Below are 27,863 nucleotides of genomic sequence, written 5' to 3'. Positions count from 1 at the left end.
ATCCGCCGGGGCTCAAAAAAGTCAAAACCAGCGCTCCAGGCCAAACGCCCACGGCGCTCCCACCTCCGGATCCGACCAATCTATCCTTTAGATCTTCGCCGCCCCGCCCAAAACAGTCCGCCCCCGGGCGCCTCCCAACAAGCGGCCTGTTGATTGGTCTTCTTTGCCTCCCGCCGCGTTGCCTAGCAACCGGGCTTCAGGGATGCGTCTGCCGGGTTTCCAGGCCTCTGGCTACCAAACCTCGGGGCCCGGGACCAGCTGCGCTCGCTTCCGGCATCATGTCGGTGCGGACGCTACCGCTGCTCTTCTTGAACTTGGGCGGGGAGATGCTTTACATCCTGGATCAGCGGCTACGGGCCCAGAACATCCCGGGAGACAAGGCCCGAAAAGGTGAGAGGCGCCCGGCCCGCGCAGCCAGCCCCCGCCCCCGCAGCCAGAGCGCCACAGCCAGGCACCTTTACAGACTGACCAACACCCCTGCACCCTGCGTTGTCGTAGCCAGGGACCTCTTTCACAACCCACAGCCCCATCCAGGCAGAGCCCCTCATGAGCCAAGTCCCCAAGGGATCGTTTCGCCACAGAGAGATTTAATACTCTCGTTGGATACTATTAGGGAACTTGACCCCCCTCCCCCCATTTACTCATCCTCTTAAATTGGAGATGATTTCCCAATCTCTCTTGACAACCGGTCCCTGCGAAATGTGGGAGTCCCAGTAGCCCACCACCTGGCGACACACTCTGCTAGTCCGAGCATCCTCTTTCCCCCCAGGGAACCTTCAGAGTCTCCATTCCTCTGTGCGGTGTCCTCCTTCATAAACTGGAGGCCAGTCTTGCTAAGTTCAGAAGCTATTTCTAGAAAGCCAGGGTTCTGAAATAACATAGATAAATAAGAAAATATAAGAAAGTTGTAAATCTTTTCCCTTCACAATTCTTTGGAGAGAATGCAATTGTGGAAATAATTATATGAGTTTCTAAAATGCAAAATCTGCCTCCCATACACACCACATCCAACCCCAGAGGAATGGCCACCCAGAACTCTCTGCCACCCTTTTTCTCTCCCTTTTTCCCCCTCTTCTCAACCAACAACTGTTTTCATCAAGTTTGCTGGAATTAACTATGAAGGAGATACTATATTTCAAGGTAGAGGAAGAAAAGTTGGTATAAAGGTAACTGACATAGCTGCTCATTAAAACATTTATTCTCTCCAACAGTCTCTGTATGCTCAATTGATGTTAAACATACAAATTCAGATTTCAGGCATACATATTCAGATATTCACTACTGTATCTGTGCAGTTGAGTCCAAGTCCATGCATAAAGAGATAAAAGAGCTCCTATAGCATACCACCTCCATTCATTCCATACACTGCTGCCAGGGAGCTTTCTAAAATGAAAATCTGTCCGTACTTCCTGCTACTTAAAACCCTTTGTCAGCGTTCCACTGCTGTCTGGATGGAGGCCAAGACCTTGGCAGGACATTTCAGGGCCCTTCCTGATCTGACCTCTGTCCACCTCTGCACTCCTACCTTCCACCTCTGTCTGCCTCCTACTGTGTATCTTAATACCAAACTGCTTGTAGGTCTCCATTTAAAGCATGTTCCCTCGTGTTTCCATGCTAGTAATTCCCATTCTACCCCATACCTCCCATTTCCATGCTAGTCATCCCCTTCCATCCTGCATTATTCAGCCTAAGAATCATCTCCTCATCTCCACATAGGAAAGGGCCTGCACATCCTCCCATAGCACCCCATGCGGGCCCCTCTCCACCTTATCACTGGCCACATCATCCTGAAATTGTATGTGTGTCTGTCTCCCCCACGTCATTGTCTCATTCATCTTTGTATTCCAGCGCCTAGCATAATGCCTACAACAGAATAAATCAGTGCTCAGTAAATGTTTGTTAAACTGCTATTTTATATGACATTGCCCCTTTCTTCCTCAAGAGGGTTCTGTTTTCCTTGGCACTATGTTACGTGATTTCAACTGGGCGGTTGACACCAGCAAGCTGACAGGTAGTTCTCGGACTGGTAGTCAGCATCTTGGAAGGCAGCGTAAATTAGCAACTAAGAACATGCTCTCTGGAGTCATACAGATATGGGTCCCAATTCTAGCTTTGCCATTTAACTTGTTGTGTGACCTTGGAGTGTAACCTTTATAAGCCTGTTTCTTTTTCCATAGAAGGGGAATAATAATATGCACCTTACAAGTGAAGTTGTAAAGATTGAATCAGATCATGCATTTAACACATTTAACACAATGAGTAGCAGGTGTGGTCTTTCAAGAGGCAGTCTGGGCAAGACCCTGTGAATACTAGGGGACTGACTTCCTTTGTGTTCAGGAGCTACAGTCCTTCTGGGTTTGCTAGATACAGCTTCAGGGAGTTTCAGCCATCTTCCGTAACTCACATTCACACACTCATTCCTTCCACAGTTGGGTGAGTGTCAGATGCCATATGAGATGCTGGGTGGAGCCTGATGCAGCCCTTCTGCGCATTCACTGGAGGTAGGGCTTTTGATCAGCCTGTCCCGTAACTGATTCTAAACCTGGGGACACGTCTCCCTAATACAACAACAAACATTTATTAAGCACTTACCATGTACCATAGACATCTCTGAACACCTTAATCCCCACAACTATCCTATCATATAGGTAATACTACTATCCCCATTTTACAGATGGGGAAAGTAAGGTTGATTTACCCAGGGTTACATAGCTGGTAAGAGGAAGAGTAAAGGATTTGAACCCAGTCATCGGGCTCCAGAGCTCATACTCTTCACCCATATCCTTAACTGCTGCACTGTACTTCCATACCTGGGGCGACTGCATCAGAATCTTTGTAGGGGGGAAGTGGGGAGGGGGTTGGAAGATTGGAAGGAGAGGGAGAGGTCTGAAAAAAAAATCCAATATACCCACTGATTTTATAAAAGTAATGACAGAAAGTAGTTGGTTGAGGAGGACCTGCAGAAGATAAAGCAAGAAAGCAAGGCAGACAGTGTGGGATTCAAAACACTAAGAAACACTTATCACTTCCACCACTTTGAGTTGGTGTAGCTGCAGGAACGGGGCCTCTGTGACAAATGCCTGTGCACAGAGGCCTGTAAAACACCAGGCGTGGTAAACTAGTCCTCACTGAAGTTTTGAATGGAAATCGTATTTCTTCTAGATGTTTTCACTGTCTTACACAACTAATTGGTCTCCTGGAGGCCATCCTGCTCCCACAGGGCCACTGCAGATCTTGCATTTTTTTCCCCACAATGCAGCCTCTAGTTTAGCATTCAACAGAAAGGAAGTGCTCTCTCTGTGGGGCAACTTTTGAGTGTTGCACATTGAATGTGGTCCCACATTTAAGCAATTGCGAGAATAATAAAAGCTGCCTTTGCCTCACTCCCACCCTCTTAAAGATACTCATAAGTAAGACCCTCTTACATTTTGTTTACATTCTCCATTTGACAGAAGGGGAAACTGAGGCATGGGGCCATTAAGTGGTTTTTTCCAAGATGTGCTGATCACGGTGTAGTACTGAGCAACTAAATGCTGTGAGGTCCTTTTTTTATTTTTCTAGTTCCAATTTAACAGGCAGCTCTGGATAGTCTTGGGCCTACCTCCCACTCAAAATATAAGTAAACTGGAATTGTCACAAAGTCAAATGGAGAAATAATAGAAAAACAGGGCATCCTTTGCCTTCCCCAGATCCTCAGGAGGAAGGGGCCAGGAGCACACAGCACGACAGAGACCTCTGCTGGAGCTGAGCGTCACTGCCTGCAGGAGTGCCTGGGAGCCCTGGGCATGTGTTCGCCAGTTCTGTCAGCATCAGGTAATCACTGTTCCTTAGGGTAGGTGAGCCCCTGGCAGCCCCTCTGTTCCCGAACACTCCTTCAAGAGGGTTGCAACTCTGTCTCTCTGAATTCCCACGAGCCTATCAGGCAAGACCACCTGTCAAACAAATGCCCCAAAATGATACAAGATGTGGACATGGTGCCAAAGAAGCCAACATCTGCTTTAAGAAGGCCAGCCTCTTGGTGCTGCTTCCCCAGTGTTTTCTCTCCAAAACCCTGTGACTCTTGTGGGAGAAAGATGATGACTTTTCCCAGCGGAGCCTGACCTTGCAGTGGGAACCCTTTGCAGCTAGTTAGGACACGGCACTGGCTGTGCTCTCAGGCCAGCCTCTTAGGAGCTGTTAGTACCGTGTACTGAAGACACATATATGCTTTGATTATAGCCCCCAAAGTCACCTCTCAAACAATCTAGTACAAATGTTTCCAAAATACACCAAAATAGAGTACGTTTTTGGAATGTGGATGTGTGTAGAACTCTGTTTATCTGTGGAGGTTTTTCTAGATTGAAATCTCTCCCCAAAAATTAAAGAACAAAAAATCATCACCATCCTTTATGGGTGGCATGAAGTTCTGCAGTAGAGAAAGCAGAACTAGGAGAGAAGCCAGCTAAGTGCCTGATGTGTCTGTTTCATCCCCACAACAACCCTACAAGGTAGGTGCAATTATGATCCCCATTTCACAGATGAAGAAACTGAGGTTGAACAAGCTGCTTGAAGTTATCTAGCTAGTAAGTGTCAGAGCCAGGTCTCAACCCATAAAGGGTCTTGATTCTCACAGACTTCTCTAGCTAAGTACATGTTTCCTTATTTGGTCTCTTGGCATCTCCCTAACTACCTCTGTCCTCAGGAGCTTTCTTTATAGTGGTCCCATCATTACTTCCCTCTTTTTACATGGAAGTCATGCCTCTCTATATAAAATGTAAATCAGAAACAGACATTTTTTCCTATTAATTTGCATTTCAAGTTTTTTTAATTTGAGCAGTTCTGTCTGTACTCTAGAAAGAGAAATCTTACATTTAATAAGAAAATCAGATTGTAAAGAAAGCAAATCCTTTCTCTACCTGTTCTTGGGATTATTCTTCCTTGTGGAAGGTAGTGTTTCTAAAAGCTTTGTTTTGAATTATCTGTATTCTCAGAGCGTGAGAGAGGATGACTTCTTGAGCCTTTCAAGATAAACCCCAGGGTAGCCAATCCTCCTGAGCTTCCTCTCCTCCCAGGCCACCCTCTACAAGATACAGCCTCCCTAGTGCTGTTTTGGAACTTATTTATTCATCATCCCTTTAAAAATTTCAGACGGAAGACCGAGCATTTGTATTAAACATTAATGCAAACATGAAAAAGTTTCGTAGCCAGGTAATTGGAATTGATATTTTTAAAACCTCATTGAAAATAATGTTCTTGCTTCATGAACCGGTGTTTTCTTTTTATATGCTTCATGTAGATGAATGGACAGAGGTGGACAGAAAACGAGGTATGCTATCTCGGGGCTGCATGTATTCAGTCTGCATCCAGAGGTTCACCCAGTCCTTCATCCGTGGGGCTTAAAGTGGGACCACTCTAAATATTCCCAAATAAAAGAATAGGCGTGAGTTTCTCTTTAGCTGAGACATTGTTATACATTTGAATCTTCTACTTAAATAGACACAGTGTGGAGGATGAAAAACCAAGCAAACATTGGCTAAAGGACCATGTTGCACCTGAGTATTTGTCCCTTTTCATCAGTTCCAAGCTTTGCAAGGACAGCTGAGGCAGTAGCTTCATTTCTGGGTAGGCTGTCCTATTTAGTCATCCTTAAAACAATTCGGTGACAGCATCATGTAGCCTAAGGGCTGTTCTCCTTAGCACACAGAGATATCTATTGAGCAACCAAGAAAAATGGAAGCTTGTGGCTGCATGGCCACCAGGATTGCGGGCAGAAGGCATGATACGCATGCACTACAGCCTCATCGTGCCAAATCTTCAGTCTCCCCTTCACCTACAATTTGCAGCAAACCTGAAAAAGTGGTCGATTCTTCAGAATAAAACCTTAGCCTTTCTCACCTTTAACTGTCACAAACACCTTCAATCATTTGACATTCGGGTACAGTTTATGCTTATCATAGCCAACATCCTCGATGTTTTAAGTGCTCTCCCCACACCAAGTATGCTGAGACGATAACGTATATAATATTTAAGAGCACAAGCATTAGAATCAAACAACCCCATTCTAATTTCAAGTCCGCCATCTGCTGTGTGACCTTGGATTTTAACCTAAGACTCAGTTTTCCCCCTTGATTGAACAGGATAATAATTCAAAGTTGTCCCGGGGTTTAATGAGATAATGCATGGAACGTTCTAAGCCCAGTACTTGGAACATAATAAGGCTTCAAAGCATGGTAACCATCCAGAAGTAGTAGCTTCTCTGTTTTACCCTTGGTTCCAAGTTGTGTGTTCCCATAAACAATAAAATTTACAGCAGAGGTAGTGGATAAAAACTCAGTTGCTTTCATTGAGAGAATTATTTCATCAGGCCAGTCTCAAAGAAAAGCCCAATCAAAGTGGTTGATACACTTTTATAATATTTCACAACCATCTTTCACCACTTCTCTTGAGCAATTTTTGGCCAGCCTCTTGACGCACAGCAGAATTTCAGGTGAGGAGTATGGATTTTGAAGACTTTTTGTGTTAGTAATTGAATCACTGGAATTTCTTAACTTAAGCATCCAAAAATAATAAGCAGAAACTGACTTCATAGTCTGAACCCAGGATTAGGAGCCCGATGTGTTAAGAACTCAGTTCCTGACCCTTACAGTGCACCTGTGAAACACCACCACCCCCTCCCTGGCTTTAGTATCCTGATAAAATCTGGCTCCTAGCACATTCCTGCCTCATGAAATTAGGCAGTGCTCATGAGAGTGCCAAAAACTAACACCAAGACTGACTGACAGGTCAGGTTAAAGCTATTTCTCAGGTTTAACTTAAATACGGTGTGGGCTGCTACTCTTGGGCGAGGACAACACCTACTTCCTCTTTGTGCCCTGATGTCTATCTCAGTGTCCGGTACACAGCAGGCCCGCCTCAGCCAAGCTCCAGGTGAAGTGCACTATGAGATGTAAGCTTGTTCACTTCTGCCCCCACACTCTTTCCAAAGAATTAAGTAAAAGGTGGGCGCCCTGTGTGCCGGGGCCCAACGGTAAAACTGCCATTTCCTCTTGGGGGCATTTGTGTTCACTGCTCTGCCCACAGGGACAGGGCCTGCTGTACTCTCTTTCCAGCAGGAGAACTTTCCAGAAGTTCTTGTGCCAGGAGCCATAGTGATACATAGCTTATTCACTTCCCAGGGGAAAGACTTCATTTTGGTTTTTATTGGGCTGGCCAAACATTTTGTTCAGGTTTTCTGTTAAGATGGTACAGAAAAACCTCGAATGAACTTTTTGGCCAACCCAATACTTTGCCAAAGTGGCTAATAATCACCTTGGGATTTTCTTTCTTTTAGATTTTTGATTTATTTGGGTCTGAGCTATTTTCCTAGCTTCTGCTAACAGCTCAAAGACCTGGGGACATATTTCAGCACCTAGGCGAACGGGAGCTCTTTGTAAGCGTGAACATAGTGAGGGCTGATGTGATTCTTTAACTCGAATTCTTCCTCTTTGGCGCTCCTCCCTGGCCTACGTACACCTATGGAAAATTCAGATTCTCTCCTCTGAGGCCTTATGTGTGTCTTTCCACTTGTAGCTATCTCCTTGCAAATTCTACATTTTGTATAGGCTACGGTAAGAAAAATGTCAGAAAGCCCAGTTTATGGCAGGCCCTTGCTGGGTTAGGTCAAAGGCAAAAGGCCGTGCTCAAGGCAAACCCAGAAGAGTTCATCTGTCTCCAGGCTGTTCACACGGGTGTGATGTCAGTGCACATTGAGGGCAAGCGGCCCTGTGTTGGGACGGTCCGATGTGGGGGATACCCTGTGTTGGTGGTGGGTCTGATTCTTCCTCACTAACGGGCTGGACTCTAGAGTAAAATCCAGAGGTCGAGTGTGACTTCAGCACTTCTGGAAGGAGTCACAGTCGGTTCATTGCTTTGTGTCAGGGTGGGAGTGGGGAGGGGGTGTTTCCCTTCCCCCCCCCCCCCAGGCCCTGCTCTCTCTGTAGCCCTTCCATTTAAGATTTAAGTACGACTAGCCCTCAGCTCCCCGCTTCTCCCCAAAACTGCTCTTTGAGGTGCTTTAAAATGCTGGCCTGAGCCCTCAGGGTACTTCTATCAGTTACTTACAGGTAGAGAGGGTGCCTGAAATCATGACCTTGCCCTCACTCTCTCTGAGATACAAGGCCACAGCCAGTCACCTGGTGTGCCCTTTGTGTGGCAAGAGAAAGAGGCATCTGTATCTTTCAGCAATAATCACCCATGTTTGATAATTGATTTTCTATAATTATTCTAAGTAACCAGTTTTCTTTCAAACTTTAATTACTATGAGTGTATAGTCTCAGCATCCATATACACTCACCTTTAGGCAGGAATGTATCTGGCTTAATCAAGAATAATCTGTGTTCAACCATACCTGTTCCTATTTCTTGTACCAAAGGGTTTTCCTAGCCCTCAACTAATGTTATTTGAGTAGCACAAAACATCTAAATGAATGAGTGAATGAAGAACTAGAATTATAGATACTTTGGTTTGCACATGACTTAGGACCTTTATTCTCACCACGTGGAAATTTTCCATCTGATCAACAGTATGAGACATATCACTACAGTATACTATCCATATTATAGATCCTATATAGAAGTTAAGGCATCCTAAAATGGAGTTAATCTGAAGTAGAATTAGAAACATTAGAAAAGTTTTAATCTCTAACCAGTGGGTAGACTTGTCTATTTTTGTAAATTGTTCTGCAAAAAAAAAAAAAAAGAAAGAAAGGCAATTACCATTATAGGTCCCATTTTTATAAAATTTAATTTTAAGTAAAAATGTTATAGACTTGCTAAACAAACAAACAAAAAAGCGTGATGCTGGTTCTCATTTTAAGGTAGAGCTCTAATCAAAAAGGCTAATAGGAATCTTTTTTAAAGAAAGGAGAAACATATCCCCATCTCCAAGGGAGATAAATGTATGTAAAAGTGGCTCGTAACCTCTGAAGCACAGCACATTTGTACATCGTCACATGTATGTTTGCCCTGAGATGGTCTCATAAAGCCCTCTGGACCCTCCTTTCTACTGGGACACCTGTGTGGTTTCTCCCCAGGGAGCAGATCTCACCAAGCACATCCTCATCCCCGCTCTACATAGGCCCAGCTCCTCCATCCCATTCATACACAGGGAGCATTTCCTGAATAAAGCTTCCGCCCATACCTTGCTCAGCTCCACCCTCTCTTGTCTCTACAGTTCTGAATGACATCATCTCCACCATGTTCAATCGAAAGTTTATGGAGGAATTGTTCAAACCCCAAGAGCTCTACTCCAAGAAGGCCCTGAGGACTGTCTACGACCGTCTGGCTCATGCCTCCATCATGAGACTGAACCAGGCCAGCATGGATAAGGTGAGCAGACAGCTGCCTCTGTCCTCTGGGCTTCATTCCTCGCGGATAATCACAGACTGGAGTCAGATGAGATGACGTATGCAGTGGTGCCTGGCAAAAGACAGGCACATGTAAACATGGGTTGGTCTTGAGTTTCAAGTTGGGAAGGACCTCAGAAGTCATCCGCACCAACCCCTGTGTTATTTATGTCCTCATGTCACCCAAAGAGAGTGCTGGTCTGCATGTCCATGTTTGTGAACGCCTTAACCCAATACAAGCACCCAGCCCTGAAAGCTTTCATTCTGCTTCCTGCTTAACAAAGCTCAGCAAATTCAAAACTGCTCAGTCTTTGCCTATAATGTAAACATAGCTGTTTCTTTGTGAAACAAATTTTTAGGGTACTCTGATTTTAAAAGGAAGAATTCCAAATAAATAATGGCAGAGAATAGCTAAATCTCCTGTTCATAAGAATTCCAAACACTTCTATAGATACTCCGCCCTCAGGGTTAGAGGGCATAACCCCCCCACCCCTTGAACGTGGCTGCACTTGCTGACTTCCTTCCAGAGAAGACAGCATGGAAAGGAGGGGGAAACAGCTAACTTCTCAGTGGAGAACCGTGGCAGGTATTACCTCCACCGGGTGACAGCATCAGCAGTGGTAAGCCACGTGGTGGTGCCCTGATGTGATGCGATGAGGGTAACACTTTGCCCTTGGCATCTTCCTCCCAGCAGCCCACAGCCCCAGGCTGATCGTGAGAAAAACGTCAGACAGATACCACTCGGGGGTCATGTTACAAAATACCTGACCAGCCAGCAAAACCGTCAAGGCCACCAAAAACAAGGAAAGCCAGAGAAACTGTCACAGCCAAAAGGAGCCTAAGGAGACGTGATAACTAAATATAACGTGCGATCCTGGAACAGAAATAAGACGTTAGGGTAAACTAATAGAATCTGAATAATATATGGACTTCAGTTAATTTTTGAAACAACGATAATAATTCCTGTTCAAGTCCCTTCATTATGTGAATTTTTATAAACCATGAGGACTGACCGTGGGTGCCAGGTGTGCAAACATCAACACTGTCTCATTGCTGGTCCCCGGAAACCTCAGAGAGACAGACTGCCTTTAACTATGCCCTCTGACCATCTGCCCCGTACCTTTAGAAAGTTACTTTATGTCCCTGAGCCTCCATTTTCTCCTCTATAAAATGGGGATGATAACAGCTGCTTCATCAGTTAGTGGGAGGATTCAGTGAGAAACATGCATACTATGATGCAAGAAGACCTGGCACATAGACGTTCAGTAAATGCTCATCTTCTCTTCTCTGCTTCCTCCTCTCCCTCTGCCTTTAAGAAGTTTTAGGTTTCCACTGAGAAAGGACACAGAACTTGAAATTAAAAAAACCTAGGTTCGAGTCTTAGTTCTACCAGTAGCAAGGCTTCAAGACACAATTTACTGAAGAACTCTGAACTTTCATTTCTTCATCTTATACCTGTTTTTATCCTTTATTCCTAGCACAGTGTCCTGTACACAACAGGCACTTAATGTGTGATAATGATGACGGAGAGTCTCAAATCTACATCTCTAGCATTCGATACACCTGTGTACACACACACACACACACACACACACACACACACACACACACACACACACACACACACACACACACACCAGGCTGCTCCTGCTGTATGCCACTTTCTAAGCGAAATGTTTAGCTGCATGTTGGAGAACGGGGATCATGTAAAGGGTTCTAGCACGTGCTTCAGGATCTGACCGTCTTTAGTTTCAAATCTCACCCTGCTGCTAATTACCAGCTATGTGACATTAGGCAGTTTCTTCATTTTTAAACTTGGGGTAATACCTACCTCAGAGAGTTCTTGTGAAATGAACTGGGATCCATCGAGGTAGTGCATATCCACGTGCTCGGCAAAGCACTCAAGTGGTTGTAGTTTAATGTCAATCCCGCCTCAGACCTGTCCGTACCTTCTCTCCCAAATGTCCCTGCCTCCGTCAGCAGCATCGTGTGGCATCACGCGTCTCCCAGGCACAAAGCTGAAAATGCTGCGGTCATTCTGGACAGCCCCTTTCTTCGTCCCCTGAATCCAGTCAGGCCGGCACCGTGTACCGACAGCTCTCCGCCTGAGTGTCACATGCTCTTCTTTTCCCTGCCCTACCCATCCCCACCATCTTTATTCCAGGCCTTCCATCTGGGTCACTCCAACAAAATTCCTTTCATTCATACTATCACCCTCCTAGGAGCCAGGCACCAGCTAATCGCCCTCACTCCAGTGTCTCCCTTCTCTCACATCTCATCATGGCCAAGCTCGCCAGTCTCACTTAATTACCACTTTTATCACATCAGCACAGAAAATTTCAGTAGCCCCCTAATTCCTACCACATCTAGTCTAAATTATTCTGTCCGTCTTTCTAAAACCTCTAATATTCCAACCTTGCCATAATCACCCAACATTATTTCCCACCACCCCCAACACAAACCATCCTCTCTAGTCGGGCTGTTCTACTCTTCCTCCCAGGAAAATAGCATGGCCGTGGCTGCCTCCGGACTCTCACAAATGCTGTTCCCCTCCACTAGAATGCCTTTCCCCTCCCTCAACCAGTCGAAACTCTGCCTTGAGTCCCTATCAGGCCCACTTCTTCCACAAAGCCTATCGTGACCACTCTGGTCCTCACCATTGTCTCACCTCTTATCTTCATGGGCGGTCATACCATACTTGGGGCTTGTTGATATCTTATGAAGTTTCATTATTCATCTCATACAGTCATGGACCTTCATTCTTGCCACTTTCACATGTGTTTTCTCATTTACTTCTCTCAGCGGCTCTGCAGCATTGGGAAATTAGGGAGTATTTTTTTAATATTTATTTATTTATTTATTTGGCTGCATCGGGTCTTAGTTGCGGCATGTGGGATCTTCACTGTGGCACACGGCCTCTCTCTAGTTGTGGCGCTTGGGTTCTAGAGCGCATGGGCTCAGTAGTTGCAGCGTGCAGGCTCTCTAGTTGTGGCATGCAGGCTCAGTAGCTGCAGCGCACAGGCTTCATTGCCACACAGCATGTGGAATCTTAGTTCCCCAACCAGCGATCGAACCCGCATCCCCTGCATTGGAAGGCAGATTCTTAACTACGGAACCACCAGGGAAATCCCAGGAGTATTTTTTACATATGAGAAAACTCAGGCTCAGAGAGGTGAAGAGACTTAGCCGGGGCCATCCAACAAGTCAGCAGCAAGGAGGGCTTGAATTTGGGTTTTCATTCTCTGGGTCCAGCACTGTGTTCAGGGCCCCACAGCTGCCCGTATTGTTTCATATGTGTTCCATCAATAATACACGTGGGGACTTCCTAGGTGGCGCAGTGGTTAAGAATCCGCCTGCCGGGGCTTCCTAGGTGGCGCAGTGGTTGGGAATCTGCCTGCCAATGCAGAGGACATGAGTTCGATCCCTGCTCCAGGAAGATCCCACATGCTGCGGAGCAACTAAGCCTGTGTGCCAAAAAAAAAAAAAAAAAAATTAAAGAAAAAAAGGAATCTGCCTGCCAATGCAGGGGACACGGGTTCGAGCCCTGCCCCAGGAAGATACCACATGCTGTGGAGCAACTAAGCCCGTGCGCCACAACTATTGAACCTGTGCTCTAGAGCCTGTGAGCCACAACTACTGAGCCCATGTGCCGCAACTACTGAAGCCCATGTGCCTAGAGCCTGTGCTCCACAGGAGAAGCCACCACAATGAGGAGCCCACACACCACAATGAAGAGAAGCCCCCGCTCGCAGCAACTAGAGAAAGCCCATGTGCAGCAACAAAGACCCAACACAGCCAATAAAAAAAATAAATCCAATGAGTAAATAAACTTATTAAAAAAAAAAAACAACACATGTGAGCTGGCCGGAAATGCTGGTTTGCCCAGGAAAGTCCTGGTTACTCCTGCTGTCCCAGCTTGATTATCACTGTCACCCCCTTTTACTCTCAACAGTGTCTTGGTTTGAGTGATGACCAGACATGGTCACTGAGCTGCATGATAAGCCCAGAACCGGTTTCCTTAAGTGCCTGACTGAATCACTGTTTGGAGGTTCTGATGTCTGCCTTTATGGTCCTGTTTCTTTTGTTCACGGTCCGGCAGCTCTATGACCTGATGACGATGGCTTTCAAGTATCAAGTGTTGTTGTGTCCTCGTCCCAAGGATGTGTTGCTGGTCACGTTCAATCATTTAGATGCCATCAAGGGATTCATCCAAGACTCTCCAACCATCCTGCATCAAGTGGATGAGACTTTCCGGCAGCTGACTGAAGTAAGCATATCATCAGTGCATCCCCTCTCAGCCCCAGTATTCGTGCTCATCCCTCTGTTAAGAACAGGCAGGTTCTATGACAAAGAGAACAGGGTGAGGAATGACAAAGCTTGCCTCTATCCCAGAAAATTCTAAAAATCTACTGGTATACGTTTTGGAAACACCAGAGATATCATCTTACACCCTGTCACTTGTGCCTCCATAATCGGGGAAGCAATGATACAGAGCCTAGCCATTCTCTCTTAACCTTTCTGAAAGGGAGTTGGTGGTGGATGTTCTGAAGAATCTTGGGGAACAGGGGAGGTAAAGTGTGCCCTGCTCGCAGGGCCGCGGTGGGGTTTGTCCCTTGGGTGAGGGGACGGTGCTGGCCCTCCTACCCAGCAGCTGAGTCCTCTCCTCGCTCTCTGGCTCCCCTCCCTGGGTACCCACCCACCCCTGCCTGTCTGCACGTTCCATCTCACTTCTGAAAGTGGAATGCCTCTTTCTGCGTTGCCTCTGCAGATATACAGGGGTCTCTCTGCGGGGGAGTTCCAGCTGATCAGGCAGACGCTCCTCACCTTCTTCCAGGACCTGCACATCCGGGTGAGTGAGTGGGCGGCCTGGGAGCATGCTGCCCCTGCTGTCCCAGGGAGAGAGGGTGTGAGTCTTCAGGGCAGACAAGGCTGGGATTCTGCCCAGTTAGCAATGTCCTCGGTGTTTGGCTCTATGATGATAAACTTTCTAATAACAAATCTCGGTGATTTTTCAATGGACCAAGGAAGACAATGATGCCACCATTCCTTCCCAGTTACCTTATGTATGTTTCTTTAAATTACAGCTTCTTCCCTTGCTTCTCCAGGCCGTGGGCCTGATCTCAATTCCTAAACCTTTTCTCGAGCCTTTATCATCTTGACTTCTCCAGTGTCTGAGCCATCAGGAGGCTGCCCTCCTGCTCCATGAAACCGTTGCCTTTCCAGGACTCTCATGGCACCATAGTGTCCTGGCCTTCCCTTACCGCTCCCATCTCTCTGCCTTTCGCTCCTTCCTCCCGCTCCTCCTGTCTCCAGACCTTCCCCCTTCTGCCTCTACCCACCCCCTGCTCTTGAGGAATGGCTTTCCTCCCCACTTTAGCAGCCGACTGACCCCTCCACCTGTGACTCCAGCATCTAACCTCTTCCCCCACCCTGGCCCCAGCCCTGCCATCCAGACCCACATCTCCACCTGCTTGCTGAGACACTCCCGCAGCACCCACAACCTAATGTCTGCAGCTAAACTAGCCTCCAGAACTCAAGTCCTGCCCAACTTCCTGGTTTCTTTTCAGGGCGCCACCATTCCCTCACTCACCCGGCTCAGAACCAGAGCATCACACCTTTGATTTCCCTTTTCTGATCTTCATCTAATTGCTTCTACGGTCCATCAAGTCTGCCTTTTCCATATCCACGCCCTCCTTTGCATTCCTTTCGCCACCAGCCCAGCTCAGGCCTTCATGCTTCTTGTCAACTCTTGCCTCCCAGTTGACCCTGCCTCCTCCTTTCATGCCCCCTCCAGACAATTCTACACCCTAACTTTGAAAAACACATTTCTAAGCTTCTAAATTTGGGGCCTGTCTGTCTTGGACAGGACTTTGTCCCTTCCCAAAATGTAACCCACTGATATGGGAGAGAGAGTTGATACGGCAAAATGAGCCCAGGCTCTGGAGTCAGGCACTCTTGTGTTTGAAACCCAGCTCCAGCACAGCTCTGTGACCTTGGGCAAATTACTTCCCTGGGGCCTTAGTTTTGCCATCTGAAAAATGGAAATGATAATACCTAATTTAGAGTTTGTCAGGAGGATTAAATGAACCAGCACATGTAACACACACACACACACACACACACACACACACACACACACACACACACACACACACACACACACACACACTACAGAATGCTTCTGGAAGGCTGTACAGGAAACTGGTCGCAGCGATTGGCTCCTGGGAGTGGGGAACTGCATGAATGACAGGGATACAAGAGAGACTTACTTTCCTTCGTGTACCCTTTGAACTTTTTTCTTTTCTTTCTTTTCTTTTTTTTTTTTATTTGGCCACACCACACGGCTTGTGGGATCTTAGTTCCCCCACCAGGGATCGAACCCATGCCCATTGCAGTAGAAGCGCAGAGTTCTAACCACTGGACCACCAGGGAATTCCCACCCTTTGAACCTTTTAACTTTTGTACATGTGCCTGTGTAACATATTCACAAAATAAAATTCCAAAAAAAAGAAGAAACGGACTATGCTTAGAACCTGATGATCATTTCCCGTCTATGGACAGGGAAAGACAAATAGCTTTCAACACTGAGCCAATTTTATTTTTAACCCTCATGAATAATTTCACTTGCTGTGGATGGAGCAGCAATAACATCAGTGTAAACTAAGATCTCTAGTAGTCATCAATTAAAATTAAAAATATGAAAGTAAAATAAGATTAAGCTTTGCGTTGCTTTAAAATATTGAAAACTGCATCATATGGTGGTCAAGATGGTGCACGTTTGGACATTATTTTATGGATTGTAATAATATCTGCAGCCACATTGACGCCTCAGTCCTGGCGAGATAAAATTCATTATGACGAAAAGACTTTCCTAATAATAAGTCTGTAACAAAATCATTAAAATATATTAAACCACAAAATATATTAAGCTTTAATTGCTAAGTGGGCAGGCAGTGAAACATCAGAATGTTCGTCAGGAGAAATAGGAATCACATGTCCTGACCTTGCTCAGCCACTGATCTGTAACGTCTGCCTGCCTTTCCAGATTTGGTCTTTCATGGTGTTTCTGCTCAGCTGCAATTTGTGATTGCCTATACAGATTTCCTCTGTGTTCAAAACAATCTTGATGGTTTTTAGATGTGTTAGCAAAACCAACTAACTAAAGCAAGAAAACACAGCTCTGATCTAACACTCCCTTGCTCATTGTTTAACCAAAGCAAATACAAGACTCCTCATCCTAATGTCCAAAGCTTTCTGTGATATCAGGAATCAACCTGCAGTGGCCTTACTATGGTCAAGGCCCCAACCTGTGCCCCGGGCCTGGCCAGAGGCTGCACAAAGACCGATTCCAATTGGAATCCTGAGCAGTTATGTACAACCATCTCAAGTCCCAGCCCCCTTCAGCCCTCCAGAGCCCCTCCAGAGTTGCCTTCTAAAGGGTGGGCCCTCAGGTCATCCACCCTCTCCTGAATGCTCATTCCAACGCATGCATCTTCTATCACGGACTTTCCTCCTGTGCTTCGCATATTCCAGTTGTTGGAAAACCTCACTCCATCTTTGCCTCTTCACAGCATGGTCTGGACACCTCCACTCCATTATCCACTCCACTTGGAAATAGTTCATCCCTGGAAAACTAGTCAGTCTCACAAATATGTATTGAGTGCCAACTCTGCGCCAGGCAGTTTCCAGTCCTGAGATACTGGAACAAGGCAGAGGCCCTGCCCTGAGGAGGTCCCGTGCTAGTAGGAAGAGACAAGGAGGACACGTAAGTCGTGTTCTGGCGCCGATAACTCTTAGGCAGATGGCCATATAAGGTAAAGTTATAGAAGGCAACTGGGATGGGATGTTGCCTTAGACCAGCACAGTCCAACAGAGCTTCCTTTCGTGATGGAAATGTTCTGTATATGTACTGTCCAAAATAAGAGCCACTAGCCACATGTTGTTGTTGAGTGCTTGAAATATGGCTAGTCTGAAAGAGAAACTGAGTTATTAATTTAATTTAAATTTAAATAGTCACGCTTAACTGGTAGCTAAGTAGACAGTACATCCTTAGATGATAGAGGCAAGGACAGCCTTTCTGAGGACAGAGATTTCAGCTGAGAGTGTAACTGACAAAGATCTCAGCGGAGAGCATCTAACCTGAAGGGACAGCTAATTCAAAGGCTAGTAAGGGGACTTCCCTGGTGGCACAGTGGTTAAAAATCTGCCTGTCGGGACTTTCTAGGTGGTACAGTGGTTAAGAATCTGCCTGCCTGGGGCGGGGGAGTCGAGGGAGGGAGGGACTACGGGGATATGTGTATAAAAACAGATGATTGAACTTGGTGTACCCCCCCCAAAAAAAATTTTAAAAAAAGAATCCACCTGCCAATGCAGGGGACACAGGTTCGATCCCTGGTCTGGGAAGGTCCCACATGCCGCGGAGCAGCTGAGCCCGTGCGCCACAACTACAGAGCCCGTGCACCCTAGAGCCCATGCTCCCCGCTTGCCGTGACTAGAGAAAGCCCACGCGCAGCAACGAAGACCCAGTGCAGCCAAAAAGAAAGACTATTAGGTGGGAAAAAGCATGATGTGCTCCTTGGACACGGAGAAAGCTAATGAGGATGGAGCATATCTAGGCAGGGGTGGTATTCAAAGTTAACCAGCTGTGCAGCGTGGGCACTGAATAATCAGAAGAGAGGCCAGTCATGAATATACTGCTACCTGCCTACCAACTGACTTAGCTTTAGACCCTAGTAAAGGAGTTTATTCTAAGAGTAAAGAGAAGATCTGAAGCATTTTAAGGTGAGTGGTAACGTGATCTGATTTGTGTCTGGAAGATAGGATGAGGGTCGAGGTAAGACAGCAGTCACAAAATCTATGTAAAAAATGAGATCTAGGTAAAAATGAAAGCGCTTAGATTAGGTACTAGCAGTGGAGATAGTGAAAAGTATTCACAAATGGAATATACCTTCGGGGCAGGGTCCATAAGATTTACTAAGAGATTGAATGTGGGGAAGGAGGGAAAGATGAACAGCTACTGAGTTGCTGGTGCCATTTTCTGAGTGGGGGAAGGACTGAAGGGAAGTAGATTTGAGTAGAAAAATTAATTAATTCTATTGAAATTTGATTTGCTCTCCAAGCAGCAGAGTCACGTAGGCAGTTGAATATCTACACCTGGAGCTCAGAGGAGAGAGCCAAGCTGGAGACGTAACCGTGGGAATCTTAGCATACAGCAGAAGGACGGTGTGCGACGTCTTCTGGCCACCTGAGGGAGGCCAGTCACTCCCCCTCATCCACAGGCAGGATCAGCATTCTGCCAGCTTCCCCCTCACTTTCCCATCATTATTTTCCTGCCCTCACGAACTTAGCCCTCCTCTTATAAGGCCAGACCCGCAACCGTTACACCATCCAAAGCCCTGCGCTCATCCCTCGCTGCTGAAGCTGACTGCCAAGTCACTCACCCACATTCACTGAGCATTTACATCCCTGGCTCACCTCCTCCTGGCCACCTGAATCCCGCCGTCATCCTGGGGAATGTGGGCACTCGTGGAGACATCTCATCCAGCACTCCAGCCCCACCGCTCCGTAACCTTCATTCCCTCCTCCCATAGGAAACGTGGGTCCTGCCCTCAGGACCTCATCAGAGAAGGGAACGTGCACCAAGTACCTTATGCATGTTTGGTTCTGACCCAGAAGAATGTGAAGAGAGAGGACACAATGTGGGGCGTGGCCACCTCTACCTAAGAGCATCAGGGAGTCTTCATAGAGGATCTGATGGCTTTCAAAAGAAATAGGTTTGGGGGCCCTGGCTGTCCAGTGGTTAGGACTCTGCACTTCCACCGCAGGGGGCCCGGGCTCGATCCCTGGTCAGGGAACTAAGATCCTACAAACCATGTGGTGCGGCCAAAAAAAAAAAGAAAGGAAGAAATAGGTTTTCACCAGGACCATGGGAAAACAAGAGGAGGAATTAAGAGGACATCATCTCAGTAAAGGCACAAGGCATGTAACCACCTGGCGTAATTGGTGGTGCACGGGGCCAGAAGGCTGCAAGCAATGGAGTAGGGCTAGAACACAGGGTCCAAGGAGGAACGTGGCTGTGGAGAGCAACAAGGGTCAGCTGGACATTATCTGCCAGGCAGCAGAGAGCCAGTGAAGCAGGAGAGGGACACGGTCAGATAGGAGTTTAGAAGAGTCTCTAGCAGCAGAGTGGAGGGTGGATCAAACACAGACGAGAGCAGAGGCAGGGAGACCAGTGTGGAGGCTCTGCAGTGGCCAGGCCAGAGGTGAAAAAGGTCTGCACTGGAGAGGAGAGGACACAGACACAGAAGGGGTCACTGGGTGGGCAGGGCTTGGCGACTGCCTCGCCACGGGAAGGTGGGCAGGGGCCCCTGATGGCTGACTTGGTGACCTGGTGGTGTCATTCACGGGGATCAGGTCAGGGAAGACAGATTATGAGCCCTGTTCTGAGCAGGGTGAACTGGAGGTTCATCCCGTGGAACCCATAGGTGGACGTGTTTAATAGGCAATGGGATAGATGAGTCAGATGCCCAGGGAAGAAGGCTGAGTGGAAGCTCCAGATCTGGGAGCCAGCAGTGCGGAGGTGAACACTGGCGTATGGGAGTACATGAGATCACCTGGGGCGGGGGGAAGGGAGGAGTGAGAGGAACAGGGCACGGAGAGGCGCGCCTACAGCGGAGGGCCGGCAGACGGGCTAGGCGAGCAGGCAGACCCAAAAGTCCCATCCAGCCAAGGGCAGATTCTCGGGTCAAACACAGACACACACTTGACTTACATTTGTACATTTCAGATCTATGACATAGTCGGCCCGATTAGAATTAGCAAACAGAGGGTCCAATACATACATATAGTCTCACTTCTCTCTCAACATTTTCTTTCTCCATGGTTACGTTCACATCCCTTGGTCACAGAATCTCAAGGTTAAAAATTCCTTAAAGCCAAACCCTCCAACCAAACGAGTGTACACATTCCCCGCCGAAACATGCCTTGTGCCTGCCCACCTCTGCTCCTGAAGTGTCTTCACACCCACCTTCCCCGCCCAGGCCCAGCTCCAGGCCCACAGCCGGCCCTGCCCGCCCCCCTGCCCGTGGTCACTCTCCTCAGCGGACTCCTCTGCGCAGGCCATTCAGCAGAGCGTGCTCTGTAGTGTCACCGCTCCCCATCCTACACTGTGTCCTGTGCCCAGTGCGACTGTGATACTGGGAATATTCGTGACCTCTTATTCAGCACTTACTGTGTACCGGGCTCAGCAATAAGTGCCTTTGTTCATTGTCTGACTCAGCGGTCAGCTAACCCATTGAGTAGGTTCTGTTATTATCCCCAGTTTACCAAAGAGAAAGCTGGTGTAACTTACCAAAGAACCCCCAGAGCTAAGGAGAGGCCCAGCCGAGGAGTGAGCCTGGACAGTCTAACATCGGCCCGCCAAACCACCAGCCTACAAAGCCTTACCACTTTGCACTTGCACTGCCTTGCATACAGTAGATGCTTATTCTTGATGATATTGCTATTGTAATCTTGTGGAATTTTAGAGCTTGAAGGGACTTTCAAATTCATCTCACTTTACAGATGAGGACGCTAAGGTCCAGTAAAACTGAATTTTTTTTTTTCTTTTGCCGTGCTGTGCGGCTGGCGGGATCTTAGTTCCCCAACCAGGGATTAAACCTGGGCCACCGCAGTGAGCGCACCCAGTCCTAACCACTGGACCTCCAGGGAAGTCCCCAATAAAACGGATTAACTGTTACCATCTTGATGGGATGTAATCTGACCTGAGTACAGAGTGCAGGAAGCAAGGAGTAGAAGTACGTGTCGTGTGGGGTTTCCAGTCACACAGAAGACCTTCAGACTCTCAGGCCAGCTGCATCCACCTGTCTGACCCCTTCGCACCAGTCCAGCACACAGCTGAGAGCTCGGAGTCAGAAACACAAGGGTTTGAATCCTCAGCTCTGCCCCTGATGAGCTGGCTGGCCTCGAGGAAGTGTCTTAACCTCTGAGCCACCAATTCCTCATCTGTAAAATGGAGATAATGAGGTTCTTATAGCTCAAGCCCCACAGCTACATGGAAAGTTTACGAAGAATCAAGGAATGGGTGTGGAATTTGGAGTCAACCTTGGTTTTGAATCCTGGTCCTGTCTCTTCTTGTTCTCTTTGGGCAAGTCATTTCACTTTGTGAAGCTCTGCCTTCTCATCTTTAAGGCAGGGGTAGCACTACTCACCTGGAAGATTTGCTATGTGGCGACAAAGAAATTCTGTTTGTTAAAAAAAAAAACTATACGTCTGCAGGTGTTAGTTACGGTGGGTTTTTCTCTCTTATTAGGTAGAATTCTTAAGTCATTACACACTTTCCATCCTCAGAATGCATATGTCTATGGAAGTATACCAAGAAAAATGACAATAAGTATTTTTTTCCAGGTGTCCATATTTCTAAAGGACAAAGTTCAGAACTCCAATGGTCGCTTTGTGTTGCCAGTGTCCGGGCCTGTTCCCTGGGGAACTGAAGTTCCTGGACTCGTCAGGTGAACTCTCAACAGTGATTGTCAGGCCAGTGTTTGGGGCGCTGGGAAACCAATATGTGGGCCACTACATAGAATGCAGCCCTACTGGGGCCCCTCCCTTTCTTCCCTTAAACACAGCAGTGAGGAAATGAGGTTTAATCCCAGCTTGTCACCTAGCAGACACTAGAAGCAAACCACCTAGTTCTCCAGGATTTGTTTCCTCATCTATGAGGAAATGTTTACTGTGAGGATATATAAGATAATACTGTTATGCTCTAAAGTGCTACACAGCACCCAGCACCTAACACATCCTCAATAAATATTACTATTATTATGATTATATTACTGTTACTACATCAACGAGCATCTTTATCTTGAAGCCGTGCATGGATTCCCTTTGGTGTCCCATAGGACAAAGAATAGAGACGCCTCCGGGACTCTCCACGCTTGGAGAACATGTCTTCACGTCCTACTTTGTATTGTAGAACGTTCAACAACAAAGGCGAAGAAGTGAGGAAGGCAGAATTCAAGCACGGCGGGAGCTATGTCGCTGCCCCCAAAGAAGGGTCTTTTGAGCTCTATGGAGACCGAGTCCTGAAACTGGGAACGAACATGTAAGCAAATTCTTCCTTCCCCAAATGAATGCAAGTCCAATGGAGGTCCCTTCATTTTAAAAACCGCTTTACTTCTGCTATGAAAAACCCCTGCTGACAATTGGAGGAATGTCCCCTTAGATACACGCCGTGCAGAGCCCTGACGTTTCCAAAGGGTACCTCAGATTTCCCAACATAAGGTAACTTCACAGGTTGAAAAGATAAATAATTTTAAATAGTCATGCAAGAGAACTCGCCAAAAGCTTTGTTGCAGTGGAGATCCAAAAGGGCTTGACCTTCATGTGCCAATCACGTTTTTTTCAGCAGGACACATTACTTTGCTAGAGAAAAAAATTTCCACACAGCTTCCCAGGTATTTTGTTTTGAGAAGAACAAAACTGGAGTGATTGACACCCACTGAGTTGTATTCTGTATTCCCAGGACCTTTCTGGATGCTTTTCCTTCTTCTTCTTTTTTTTTTTTTTTTTAAATTATGGTACCTCTTTTTATTTTATTTTATTTTATTTTATTTATTTGGCTGCATTGGGTCTTCATTGCTGCGCTCGGGCTTTCTCTAGTTGCGGTGAGCAGGGGCTACTCTTTGTTGCGGTGCGTGGGCTTCTCACTGCAGTGGCTTCTCTTGTTGCAGAGCACGGGCTCTAGGTGCGTGGGCTTCAGTAGTTGTGGTACGCAGGCTCAGCAGTTGTGGTGCACGGGCTTAGTTGCTCTGTGGCATTCCCAGACCAGGGAAGATAGAACCCATGTCCCCTACATTGGCAGGCGGATTCTTAACCACTGCACCACCAGGGAAGTCCCTGGACACTATTCAATGCCCCAAAATGAAAGCTATACACTATATTTACGAGTTAGAAGGAAGTCAGGGTGAAGGGGCTGGACAATGTTTTCGTGATCTTCTGCTGCCACCAGGTACAGTGTGAACCGGCCCGTGGAAACCCACATGTCTGGAGCATCAAACAACTTAGCTTCACGGACTCAGGTGAGCTTCTCCTTCCCTTGTTTATCTTCAGAGCTTATTTCTAGATACAAGAGTTTGGACAGGAACGGTGGAGGGATGTCTAGATTTCAGAGCCGGCCAACATTTCCTTTACTGTATGCAGTCTTCTCCATTCTGCCTTACCAATACACAGGTTTTTAATTACAGTTTCTAGTGGAGGCTTCCAGTGATCTGACTAATTAGGTAATTTTAAGCTGGGCTCCACCACCATAATTAAGCAGGAACCACACACCAGGACATGTGAAGTAGCATTGTACCAGGGCTGTGAGGTCTGTGGTTGCTGAGTTCAGCACTTGTGTATATTCTGATCATTAAAACATCCCTTTTCAATGCTTCCCTGTGTAATGATGTGGAAGCTAAGTTCAAAATGGGGTTTTTGGTTCTCTGAATTCTGTTGTACAAATTCTCACTGAACTAGCTACCAGCTAGCTATAGGACGAATCATGGAATATTCAGTTACTCTGTAAACATTTACTGAACTACCTCTATGGGCTGGGTTCCCAGGACACAGACCTGGCTTAGATGTGGTCCCACCCTGAAGGGGCTTATAACACGCTGGGCTTACACAGGCAGTGACGGAACCAGTAACTACAACACGGCAGAAGACGGGCTCGCTGAGCATTCTGGGCAAAGAGCTGCGTCAGAACACGTCCTGTCCACGGGGGCGGGAAGGGGGACAGGGAACAAGAGGGCTCTTCAGAGGAGGAGACGTTCAAGCAGGGCTCTAGAACGTGGAAGATACGGAATAGCCCAGGAGGAGAAACAGGCATACACACCAAGGTGACAGTTCAGGCAAAGGCACCCAAAGGCATAGCGTTTGCAGGAAGCAGGGAGGCAGCATCTCTCCCGCGTGGCTGGATCATAACACCACGGCGGCAGTGGCCAGAGATTCGCCTGGACAGGGACACAGGGCCTGCTTCAAGAGGCAAAGCAGGGGAAGGCTGGGTTAGAGAGAGCCGGTTAGGAGGAGGGTTGAAAGCTGCCTTGGGGCCAGGCAGTGAGCGTCAGAGCCACGGGAGGGAAGAGATTCGGGGCTGTGTCCACAGGTCACCACCTGAGGGCAGTGTGGTTGCTCCCATGGAACGAGTGCCCTTGGACCTGGAGCCTTCACCCCGGCCCCTTGTAAATGCTGAGGGAACTAGTTTGCCTGAAGAGGAAGTGATGTTCTTCTCCTTCAAGGAGGAAGGTAGTTTGAGGAGAACGGGGACCCCTGGGACCTTCCACTCATCTCGAAAGCGTCCGAATCTCTGGCTTGTCGCCCTGCTGGAGTCCCTCTGCTTCTGACACGGGTTATTTCTCTCTTGGTTAAGCCTGTTTTCTATGCTTCATTTGGACCCAGTTCTTCCCAGAAATAACTTAAACCGTTACTGTTTTGCCTTGTTTTATAATATCCCCCTGGGTCTCTGGGGTCTCAGCAGGAAACGTGATCACCTTCAAGTGGCTAAAAATCGTGAAATTGTTCCTGCAGGAAAGCATTGCTCCAAACCCTCTTGCTAAAGAAGAGCTGAATCTCTTGGCCAGGCTGATAGGAGGCATGGAGATTAAGAAACCCAGTGGCCCTGAGCCAGGATTCCGCTTGAATCTCTTCACCACTGATGAAGAGGAGGAGTATGTTTTCAGCTTGTTTCTCTAAAGACATATATAAAAATCCTAAGTGTGATAAGAACCCAAAAAATGACCATTATTGACCAATGACACTTATAAACACAAATGTAAAGATCACAGATGAAATACCAGCAAACTCAATAACCTAAAGAAGAATCCACCAGTATTAAATAGCCTGAACTTTCTGGATTCACTCAAAAAGTAGTTCTAATGTTTCATTTAGCAAAGTACAACTCAACAAGAGAATTAGAAGTCAAGGTAGTCATGTTAAAAAAAGACTGTTAGGAAACCAGAAGGAGGTCAGAGCATGACGTCTTTGGGATCAGACAGTCTCCCCCAGAACCAATAGTGGTAGTAATTCACCGAGACTGACACCGTGCTTTACAGTTTACAGAGCACTTGTGCATTCATTATCTCATGTGACCCTTCTCACAACCAAATATTTGGGGGTGGGGTTGCCTTGTACTTCCCTCTCCATTGAAGTGGCAGATACTATGGTAAGTGTGGGGACCCAAAGATGGAACGTAAGACCTGGAGCCTGTCCTCAGGCGCTCCAGTGTCGTAGGAGCATGAACACAGGCACAGGTCACGCCAGTGCCTTGTCATAAACACTCCGGTGGAGGACACGGCGACTGACTTTGCACCAGTGGATTGGAGGAATTGGCAACCGAGCTGGGTCTTGGAGTTTGCCAAGCAGAGGAAGGGGAAAAACATTCTTGGCAGATTTTAGTATGAGCAAAGGCACAGAGACATAAAAGGACTTGACTTCCTGGAGTGTAAGGTGCATTGGTTGGGGACAGGGGAGAAAGTTGAAGGGAAAGGGCAGAAGGTGAGGCAGAAAAAATAGGTTGCCAAATTATCAAGGACCAGTTTACCCCTCTAGCAGGGAGAAAACCCTAACCTTTGACCATTTCTCTACCATCTTGTACAGAGAAGCAGCGCTAACCAGGCCAGAAGAGTTATCCTATGAAGTTATCAACATCCAAGCGACTCAGGTATGTGCAGGGGATTATACAAGTCAAATCTTATTCCCCTCCTCATCTTATCATAACACTGAACCTCAAAGGCCCTCCCTTCTCCTCTCTAATCAGCATGTAATGTAGTCCCTAGTCTGACAAACAGGTGAGGAACTGAAATGCATCACAGTGGTGAGAAAATTAATTACCAACTACACAAAGACGCCGTTGTGCCCACACATCCTCCTCCTTCCCCTCCACCTGTCGTTTCTCTCACAGGACCAGCAGACGAACGAAGAGCTGGCTCGGATCATGGGGGAGTTTGAGATCAGGGACCAGCCGAGGCGGAGTGCCAGCAAGGGCGAGGATTTGCTTGCCATGATGGACGAGTTATGACCAGGCATGCCCCTCCCCCGATGGAGAGGCTGCTGGGCGAGGACCCCAGGGGATGCCCCAGGGAGCCATGTGATGCTGCTAGTTTTCTACTAAGTGAAGCCTTTCCTTACCTCTTGTTCCTGTTTATGTCCTAACAGACTGTGCGGGTCTCCCTCAGGGAGCACACTCTCTGGAAGGCACACACATATATTCCTATTTTCAGCAAAATATATTCTGGCTTTTAAATTGGACCTTTCCCATTTTCTTTCTGGTTTTATGGCCACCAAAACATTCCGAGCCACAGAGTCAGTCAGAAGGCGCTCCTGTTGCCGTTTTCATTACAGCTTTGCTCAGGGGACCTACTGCTCACAGATGCCTGTGAATCATCACGAAACTTCAGAGCTTTCTGGGATGTATTCTGCCTTGTGAGTCTGACATAAGTGGAAAAGGCAGTTGCCTCAAACAGTCGGGGCCCAGTTTATACAGCCCTCCTCCTGCCGGCACACTGGGAACTGTCACCCCAGAGGCAGAGGAAGCGAGGCCAGAACAGGGAACCCTCAAGCAGGCCCCACGCAGAGCGTTTGCGTGTCTGTGGTTCTCCCCACATCTCTCTATCCATATGTGGTGTGGGCTGATCCCATATGGAAATGCGTACGAAGGAAACAGTCTGCTTTTTAAGCATGATATGTCCTCCTTACCCCCAGAGTCTTCCTCTGCCACTTAGTGCTCTTGGCTTCTGAAGACACCCAGCATGACGTGCTATGACATCCATCTCGCCTGCTTTGCCATTAGTGGCCAAGCGGAGCCTTAAGTTGGATGTATGGGAGGTGCATGTGGTGTACCACTTTCCCTTCCGTGCACCAGGTGAGTTACTTCCCTTGGCAGGATGCCAAGTCTAATTGGGATCCATGAGAGATATCTCAGGCCAGGGCTGCCCTAATTGCTTCGGGATGGAGGGTCAGCCCTCCACCTCATGTTCATCCTGAGTTGAGTAACTGGCGGGCTTGGGATCAGCCAATATCCAGAGGTCAAGGTCCATTCAGTCCCATGGAAGCAATATCCAGAATGGTAGAGGGTAGGAGAGAAACTGAGCTGAGCTGGTCATTGCCTGAGATTGAGCCAACCACCAGGACCACTCAGGATCCTTGCACCCTGGCAAGAGTGGAGGCGAACATATTTCTGGAATGCAAAGGTACCTGTCCTTGAGCTTACCCAAGGCATAGGGTTTGGATACAGAAGGGTAAATCACCCAATAAAGTTGCTTCCTACCCATGAAAGTGACTCTTCCTTACCCACAAAAGCCCCCAAAGCACCCGCTGAGGAGAAGAAGTATGTTGTGCTGTGTAAACTGCTTCTTACAGGCTTACAAAGTGCCTTCTGTTTCAGTCTCTTTTAAGCAATCTGGCCACCACTTGGGGTGGCCCAACTGGATGACAAATGAAGGGGAAGCCTCTGTCCTGGGCCTGGCCA

The 27,863-nt window shown here is 47.3% G+C and overlaps 1 protein-coding gene across 2 annotated transcripts; it reads left to right on the top strand.

Moving 5' to 3' along the window:
- The first annotated feature begins 203 nt into the window (after positions 1-203).
- On the top strand, positions 204-27,056 carry OSCP1 (organic solute carrier partner 1). 2 transcript variants are annotated; one of them, XM_057715153.1, is made up of 12 exons: positions 335-390; positions 2,430-2,501; positions 3,690-3,813; positions 9,190-9,344; positions 13,461-13,628; positions 14,130-14,210; positions 21,767-21,870; positions 22,335-22,463; positions 23,370-23,439; positions 24,926-25,065; positions 25,994-26,057; positions 26,298-27,056. In XM_057715153.1, the coding sequence occupies exons 3-12, from the start codon at positions 3,786-3,788 to the stop codon at positions 26,412-26,414; spliced, it is 1,056 nt and encodes a 351-aa protein (XP_057571136.1). In that variant the 5' UTR covers positions 335-390; positions 2,430-2,501; positions 3,690-3,785; the 3' UTR covers positions 26,415-27,056. The 2 variants fall into 2 exon arrangements, with proteins under 2 accessions (XP_057571141.1, XP_057571136.1); XM_057715158.1 differs by lacking the exons at positions 2,430-2,501; positions 3,690-3,813 and having other exon boundaries at positions 204-390.
- Positions 27,057-27,863: the final 807 nt, after the last annotated feature.

Source organism: Hippopotamus amphibius, chromosome 1, assembly GCF_030028045.1.
Source record: "Hippopotamus amphibius kiboko isolate mHipAmp2 chromosome 1, mHipAmp2.hap2, whole genome shotgun sequence".
Taxonomy (NCBI): Eukaryota; Metazoa; Chordata; class Mammalia; order Artiodactyla; family Hippopotamidae; genus Hippopotamus; species Hippopotamus amphibius.
Note: the sequence above shows the minus strand (reverse complement) of the source record. Positions and strands in the feature narration are given on the sequence as shown.